Raw genomic sequence first — 8,313 nt, 5'->3', positions numbered from 1 at the left:
GTGGCACAATTCTGAGGTCATGAGATCGAACTTCCTGTGTGGAGTTTGCATGTTCTCCCCGTGCTTGCCTGGGTTTCCTCCGGGCACTCCGGTTTCCTCTCACGTTCCAAAAACATGCATGTTAGACCAGTTGGCCAGTCCGAATTGTCCCTAGGTTTGAATGAGCAAGCGAATTATGTCGCTGTGTACCCTGCGACTGACTGGCAAGCAGTTCAGGGTGTCCCCTGCCCACTGCCCGAAAATAGCTGGGATGGGCTCAAGCACCCCCGCAACCCTACTGAGGATAAGCGGTGCAGATAATGGATGGATGGATGGATAATATCAGTTTCCATTGCTACGCAGATGACACTCTACTATATCTTCCGATGGAGGAATCTGCCACACTAAACTGTGGAAATTTGGAGGCCTGCCTCACTGAGATTAAAAGATGGATGTCACCCAATTTTTTGCACCTCAAACCCGAAACGACCAAAACGTTAATTATTGGTCCATCTAAATGCTGTGACTTGTTCCCAAAAACTGCTCTGAATATTGACAGATGGAATATCACCCAGAGTGACTCAGTCAAAAATGTTAGGTGTCATATTTGACCCTAATCTGTCCTTTCAGACACACGTGAAGAATATTACTAGAACAGCTTTTTTCCATCTTCGCAACATTAATAAAATTCGCCCTATGCTGTCTCAGTCGGATGCGGGGATTAGAATTCATGCGTCTGTTACCTCCCGTCTCGATTACTGTAATGCACTACTCTCCCGAAGTCCAAAGTCAAAAGCCTTCAGCTTCTACAAAATGCTGCAGCAAGGCTTTTAACTAAGACATTACCCCGATTTTAGCTAACCTGCATTGGCTCCGCCTAGCTTAAGATGTGATTTTAAGGTTCTGTTGGTATATTACAAAATCATGCATGGACTTCCTCCCTCATATCATTCAGATTTTATGTCCCCCATGTTCCTATCTGGATCCTTCGCTCTGAAAACGCTGCTCTACAAGTGATCCCAAGAGCCAAGAAGAGATCTGCAGGTTCGAGAGCATTCTCCATTCGGGCCCCGGGGCTGTGGAATGCTCTTCCCCCTGAGAGTCGATCTGCAACCTCAGTGGAAATGTTTAAATCTAAACTTAAAACACACTTCTATTCTATAGCATATAAATAACCTATATTATATGTTGACAATCCGTGTATTATTTGTTATTGCAACATCCATTGTAGCCTGGTCATCCTGGAAAGGGATTACCTCATGTGCGGTCCCTTCTCAAGGTTTCTTCATTTTCCTCACGTTGAGCTTTTTGAGTAATCTGCGGTCTGTGCAGTACTTTGAGGCTCTTTGTGATTAAGGGCTATACAAATTGTCACGGGACCGGACCAGATCGGAGGCAGGAGGCAGGAAGGGTGAACTCATTCGCGTTAACGATCAGTTACTTTTATTAAGGAAATAAAAGTCGTCCAACACTCAGGGACAAAAACAAAAACAGGCTTACAGGCAAACAGGAACTCAGACTAGGAATACTCACAAAACAGGCTTTTACTCAGAACGGGCAAGTACAGGTTTCCTCAAGTCAAACAGAACAGAATAATGCAAAGTAATGCAACGAACCCACGACCGGCAATCCCCAAAACCCGCCTTTAAGAAGCACACACGCAAATTAGAAAATCTGCTACAGCCGGTGCCAAGGGGGCGGGGCCAGCCGGTCGCCACGGCGACCATGCTGGACATGACACAAATAAACATGACTTGACTCTACTAAAAAACTTAGTCATGATCGCAGCCTCAATTAGCTCATTCCTGATTTGGGGGTTTGGGTTGGTGTTTGGACTGTATTTTAAACAGGTCTTTTCTTACTTTTACTATTTTCAGGCTACACTAACTAAAACACGGAAAAAGCATGAAATCACTCTCCATCCCTCCTGCCCCTTCGTTTCCTGCTTCCTAATGTGTTGTGAGCCCCGTAACAAAAGTGATAAAGTGGGATAAAAGCAGATAAGCGCGGTGGGGGGGAAATATTAAGGCTCTCTGAACTCAGTTGGGTGTTTTTAACACATACTTAATAGAGAAAATATTCTACTCTCAACTTTTTGAAGACACCTGAAACGATGCACCTGAGGTGCTAAAACACACCCAACCCCTACAAACACACACACACTTCTTATGTAAGTAGATAAAACTTTATTTTTCTATGCTACAGTTTATTGCTTTCTGGCTCTGCCAATGAAATGATGAGTAAGATGTACATTCAATTGTTTGTAAATCTGACTGTGGCTCTCTTGACTCGAACCTCACCGCACATCATTCTACTGGTGTGTTCCTCTCACAGCTGCTTCAACGCATTTACCAACTGGTTTATTTTACAATTACTGGTCAGGTTTGTATGGGTGTTCTTGATTAAATGGTGTACTGCTGTTGTTGTTGCCAGGAGCAACTAGCGGGTTCCAGGGGACTTGCTTGCGTGTGTTCTTTTCGTTTTTGCCTTGTGGCGTCAGGTGACTGGTCAGGACCAGATTCCTAAAGAAAAAAATTATCTGAAGGATGCTTTCACTGACGGAAATGCTCTGCCGCCCGCTCCAACAGCTGAATCTGACCTGAACTGCTCGTACGATGCAACGCCTTGTTGGACGGCTCTCAGCTTGGCATCGTTCTCTCGTCTGTATTTGCGTTCCGCTTCCACGCTGGCGCATAAGTCTTTCTCCAATGCGGAGAAGTCGATGACGTCACGCCGAGAAGAGGCCATAATGCTCAATGGCGGCACTCAGGATGACTGTCTGCAATCATGACGTGCATTTGCATTCATACATTTTAAACTCAATACACACTAGCTATACCAAAGACTCGAGTTCTTTTGCAATGGGCAACCTGCTTCTTAGCACAATTTACATTAACTATAATTCCCCTGTTTGGGGGGGGGGGGGGGGAGTTCTGTGAGATACAGCTGCCGTTGTCTTCCACCAATGACAAAAGAAAATGCAGTATTGACACTCAACGTGTTTCTATCTGCACAATACATAAGGCCCCTGCCATATGAATTCCCTACCCAGTTCATTTACTGTTGCATTTCGGTCTATGATTGACACGTTTGGTTTCAATCAAGCGACTCATAAAAATGGAAACACACTAGACTCGAGGAGTATTAACCTCAAATGTCACGGTGTTACTACCGTTATTTCTGATCATTATTTAGTTACATTTGAGGCGCTGGCTAAATGTTGTAATAAAGAAACTAAAGAATTTAGCGGCCGCAATATTTGCACAGGCATAGTTTCTGAGCTCTCTGATCTTCCTTCAGGAGTAGTTGCATCGTTTCCCTTATATACAGGCTCTATTGACTCACTCATGAATGAGTTTAATGCTACCCTGGCTGGTGTCCTGGATTCCGTGGCGCCCCTACGGTTTAAATCACGACCTAAAAGACTCACGCCTTGGTTTACTGTTAAAACTAAATCGCTTGAACTAGGTTTTAGATCAGGAGATGGTATAATAATAGTCTGTGGTTTGCAATAATCTGTGGTCTGTGCAGTACTTTAAGACTATTTGTGATTAAGGGCTATACAAATAAACATGACTTGACATGACTTGACTATATGTTTCTCCCTCTCTCGTTTTCTGGATAAATTATCTGTATCAGGGGTTCTCCTACGTGGTGGCCCCATAAAGTACCAAAGAAGTCTGTGGGCTATAGTTAACCAGTGATTCTATAGGAAATGTTATTTCTAACTGGCTTGAGAATTCATTGACATGATTGTCCTTAAAAACAATGCTTTAGTCGTTAACTCAGCGTATTTTAACTATTTTTTTTAATAAATACAAACTGGTTATCACATAGTATTAACATTGTATCCAAAAAAGTAATAACAAGCTGCTATTTTAAAAATGCATTTCAAACTGGTAGCCCTTTGCGTTAATCGGTGACAAAAAAAGGAGTTTCAGGTTCAAAAAGGTTGGGGATCCCTGATGTATATTATCGCCTTAATGCTTATAATTGAATTCTGCCAACAAATGTTGTAGCACTGACTGCGCTACTGTACTGTGTTACTAGTAATGGTGTGTCTCTACTGCTCTACTGAATAGACACAATACAACACACGTGGACCTGCAAAGATGCATACAGGGTCAGAAACGAATGCAGGTCTGGCAAAAAAACAAACCCAAATGATTATCTTCCTGCCAAGAAGGCTGACAATAAAAATAAAATAACCAGCGTTGCTTACGTCCATGTCAAACAGACAGCGTGTATTATTTAGCGCCTCCTAGTGGCAGAAAATGATTAAAAAAGATTGATTTGAATAGTAAGCACAAAAAGCATTAATGACCGTATAAACTATTCTTAAATTCTTGTAGTTTGTGAAATGTGTATTTATTTTACATAACATGAGGCTTTCCGAGAGGGAGCTGACATGAATGAACGCCATTATGCGACTAAAGTTACCCTAAAAAAATTAAAAGCCAGTCAAAAATATGAAAATTGTGACGTTAATTCACTTTGAGTCTCCAGTTTGTATACTTCCTCGTGCTTAGTACAACTTGTTTTCAGTTACACTACACATTACAGGAATATCTACTGGTCTAATAATAGTGTCACTTTACGTCATGTTTGCCTTTGGGTACGTCTGACAACTTCTAATATTTCCGTTTTTTTCCCCTTCTTTCAAATAAATGCCAATCCTGATACAGTGTAGTGAATTGAAGCATTGATAATATGCAATAGATCTCACTATTATCATTCAATGAACGAATTGAAAGCAGTGTACATAAGTGGGGACATCTTCAAATAGGACAAAGTATCATGAATTATCTAAAGTAAGGGGGCTCCAAGATTACCTTTCTTGGAGGATCGACAAACACATGGAGCTGCCCGAGTACAAGTTGGCGGCCGAACACATCAGAACATGTCCAACGCATTACTGATCTGACACTTAACCCGGGTACTTTTCCAAGATGGGAAAACAACAAGTACAATTGCCCTTGCCAACTCACCTACCAGACGTTTGATCGTTTCAAATTGCAAATTATTGTCCTCTCGATTTTTTTGACAAACTACACGAACTTACTCCTGATCGAAAAAAGGTAATGCAAGTCTCGATTCACTTGCTGTATTAAACCCAGCTTGCTGTGTTCCACGAATCATCACAAGTTCAACTGTTGAAATTTACTAACAAGTTCGTGATCTAATAGATTTATTTTTACCTGGGTCTTTTCGAAAGCGAATCTAAGCAGCTGACGTGATGTCTGGTTGCCATAACGACGGACAGAAACACAGCGTGGCTCACAACGCCCCTCACCGCGGGGGAAAAAAACACTCCGAAACGTACGTTTAAAAACGTTTATGAGTGCTTTAAGTCATTTAATTTACGAACATACAATATATATATATTTGTGCATTATGAAACATAGTCATCCTCACGTCACACTATTTTGATTTTTTTTCTCATTGTCGTTACATTCCACAAACGCGTACAGAATGTCACAACAAAAACAAAGAAAATCGTAACGTAGCTACTCTAAATCATATTGAACAGTTTCAATAACATTTTGTTGTATTACACTTAGGTCAGCAGCCAAGAAATCTTTGAATGTTGATGACTTTTGGTATTGTTCCCATAAACGCCCCCCACAATTTGAAGACATTGAATGCAAACTAACAATCTAGCAAACGAAGTTGTTCTGAAATCAGTTTTCCAAACTATTACTATTGATCTCATTGTCTGACATCACCTAAGTAGCTTGTAACACGGACAGCGTTACAATTTTGTTCCTTTGTAACACACCACCAGAAGCTTTCTTTCCATTTAGTTTTAGGAATTTGAGACATCAGCTTCAAGGGGGGTATATCAAATGGATCGAGTGGCGGGGGGACATTTATTATTGCAAAAAAAAAAAAAAAAACTGATCAGGCATTCAGTTGGGGGACCCCCATAGCGATGGGTGTGTGGAAATGATAGTAGCGGCAGGGGAACAACCCCCAGGCTCCATTGCGCTCCCCAAAATGTTACAAGTGTGAACAGCAATATTAAAAAACCTGGACCACATTTCAAAATTCTGTTTTTCAAATATTTACAATGCAAGTTTTATACGAATACGTGAACATCCTAGTTCCCAACTTAACATCCGCCCCCAATGCAATAAAAGGCTGGTTCAATTACTAGTTTGTGTCTTATAAATCATAGCTTATAGCTACAAAACTAGGATATTCTTGAATATTAAAATAACAATTAAATAAAATGGAGAAGTTTTTTAATTAAATGTCAAACATTTCGTTTAACACGATAACTTAATATAGTATTATGTAGTGTAAAGTGATGATGAACCTTTTTCCTTTTTTTACAGCAATATTCTTTTGTGTCCGCAACAACCCAGGGGTTCCCATCTTTCTTCAGTACGGATCCACATCTCGTTCGAAATCCATGTCAGTTGTAGAAATTCCCGCACTTGCTACCTCTGCACAAAGATGGTGTGGAACTCGTTGAGCATGAGCTCCACGATCTTGCTTTGGAAGACCATGTTTACGGTCATGTTGGGCGACTCGGTCTGTGGGCGCAACAGCGTGGGCCCGAAGACGATGGCCATGCTCTGGACCGACATCCGGTTGGCGTCTTTGTGCTCCACCACCCTGAATAGGGAGGAGAGTCAAACGTGAAGGACGCATTCAAGTGGTCGGGAGCGTGACAGAGGCTAACGCACTTGCGCAGGTGCCTGAAAAGAAGCTCCATGGTGTCATGGTTGGGAAGCGGCAGTGAGCACACCAAGTCCTTTATGTAGGATACACGTTGGCTGTGGTCGGGAAGTTCTGTGGGACAAAAACACAGATGCCGCTGAAAAAAACGACGGGCATGCATTGCAACATTCTAGTATCCTTGCGGATGTTGGACTGACGGATGGCAGCGATGAACTTGTCGAAGAAGTTGAAGGGGAAGAGTGGCTCAGGGAGCTCGCGTAGGAACAGTTTGAGGGCTCCAGTCAACACGTGGATGTCCTCCCATTGGCCGTCGTCCACATCCAGATGCTCCTCTGCAATAGCACACAACCAACATCATCATTTCGGCATCGTCTTCAAAGGGTTGTGTAGATGCTCATGTTGTAGTCTTGTAGGATTGTAGACTGAGTAGATGTGACCAAACTTTTGCAAAAAGGGCCATATTGAATGAGGTATAAATCTGGGCAGGCAAACATTTACTTTAGTGTGAAATTGAATGACGCTTTTATTTTTTCCCACTTATCATCAGATACAAGGTTATAATGAATTCAAGATCAACAACTTAAATAAAACAGAAGGGAAAAATGCTAACAGGAAAAACACAAATCTCATCTGTTAGTGTTAATTTGGAAATTGATGTCAAATTATATTTTCACGGAAGTTATAAATTTGAAAATAAGTGAAAATAATGCTTCAAACATAAAAAAACATGACTAATAATTACATGTTACTTTTTAATACATGTTACAGAAAAATGTTAGCAAACACGTTTGAAACAGGAAACAAAATAAATTTGTTGTTGTCATTTTTATTTTGAGGATTTGAAAAAACATTAAAAAACTTGAAAATTTTCATCAAAACAATGAAAAATACTAAATAATAATAAATATTTGAATGCAGTTAAACTTGAGGTCGTGTATCCTTCTTCACAGCATGCGCTGCATCCGACTAAATCATTTTGATAGTAGGCTCATATAGCTAATATAGATGCATACAACATGTGTTGCATTCATTATAAGGCATTTACTTTTTGAGTTTTTGTTTTTTTGGTCCAATTTGGTTCTTTCAACATTTTGGGTTGCCGATCTCTGGGTTATGCTTTGGTGGGCAACCCGGTCCTGCATGTTTTTGGAGGTTTATCTTCTTTAACTCTGGCTAAACATATTATCAGCCAATTATCAAGCTGGCAGGGATTTGTTGATGACCCTGATGTTTGGAATCACCTGAGTTGAAGAAGAGAAACCTCAAAAAACATGCAGTACACGTGGCCCCCGAGGATTGTGTTACCCACCTCTGGGCTAGATCTTGGACAGCACATGCAGCCCGCATAAAATTTGCAACTTACGGGCCAAGGATTGGACAACATTGGGTTCGAGTAATGCTCCAAATCTATTTATCGACTAACGAGTCCAATACGAAATGTTTGGCAATTTGAGAGTTTATAATCCTTTAGAAAGTGTCTAAGACATAGATTCAAGTTCTACTACTACTGATTGGGGAATGGATAAACACAGCAGTGGATACCGTGATCGACTTTGTGTCGGAGCTTCTGGATGACAGCCAAGTTTCCGCTCACACGGTAGATGCCGTCCACATTAAGACCTGGACAAACACAAACAGGTTAGCATA

At 41.1% G+C, this 8,313-nt stretch overlaps 2 protein-coding genes across 8 annotated transcripts in view; both read right to left on the bottom strand.

Moving 5' to 3' along the window:
- Positions 1-1,399: 1,399 nt before the first annotated feature.
- dnaaf19 (dynein axonemal assembly factor 19) lies at positions 1,400-5,332 on the bottom strand. Of its 5 annotated transcripts, none has more exons than XM_088341686.1 (3): positions 5,178-5,332; positions 2,579-2,758; positions 1,400-2,501 (listed from the first exon to the last, which is right to left on the bottom strand). In XM_088341686.1, exons 2-3 carry the CDS (start codon positions 2,725-2,727, stop codon positions 2,351-2,353), a joined length of 300 nt encoding a protein of 99 aa, XP_088197812.1. In that variant the 5' UTR covers positions 2,728-2,758; positions 5,178-5,332; the 3' UTR covers positions 1,400-2,350. The 5 variants fall into 5 exon arrangements, with proteins under 5 accessions (XP_088197812.1, XP_088197826.1, XP_088197819.1 ...); XM_088341700.1 differs by lacking the exon at positions 5,178-5,332 and adding an exon at positions 5,042-5,154; XM_088341693.1 differs by lacking the exon at positions 5,178-5,332 and adding an exon at positions 4,968-5,130.
- arhgap27l (Rho GTPase activating protein 27, like) overlaps positions 5,300-8,313 on the bottom strand; it is a 27,259-nt gene continuing 24,245 nt past the window's right edge. For all 3 annotated transcript variants that reach the window (XM_088341654.1, XM_088341663.1, XM_088341672.1), the window contains 4 exons: positions 8,209-8,286; positions 6,864-6,998; positions 6,672-6,777; positions 5,300-6,600 (listed from right to left, as the gene is read on the bottom strand). In XM_088341654.1, the coding sequence (XP_088197780.1) occupies positions 6,423-6,600; positions 6,672-6,777; positions 6,864-6,998; positions 8,209-8,286 (497 nt within the window). In that variant the 3' untranslated portion in view covers positions 5,300-6,422. The remainder of the gene's footprint in view (positions 6,601-6,671; positions 6,778-6,863; positions 6,999-8,208; positions 8,287-8,313) is intronic.

This window comes from Urocampus carinirostris, chromosome 1 (genome assembly GCF_059441175.1).
Source record: "Urocampus carinirostris isolate Australia breed hairy pipefish chromosome 1, RoL_Ucar_1.0, whole genome shotgun sequence".
NCBI classification, from domain to species: domain Eukaryota; kingdom Metazoa; phylum Chordata; class Actinopteri; order Syngnathiformes; family Syngnathidae; genus Urocampus; species Urocampus carinirostris.
The sequence above is the reverse complement of the archived record's forward strand: the minus strand, read 5'-3'. Positions and strand labels throughout refer to the sequence as shown.

Coding starts and splice junctions, on each gene's coding strand:
- dnaaf19 (XM_088341686.1), bottom strand. CDS start 2,727: ATGGCCTCTTCTCGGCGTGACGTCATCGACTTCTCCGCATTGGAGAAA. Junction 2,502..2,578: donor GCATCGTACGAGCAGTTCAG/GTCAGATTCAGC, acceptor TTTTTTCTTTAG/GAATCTGGTCCTGACCAGTC.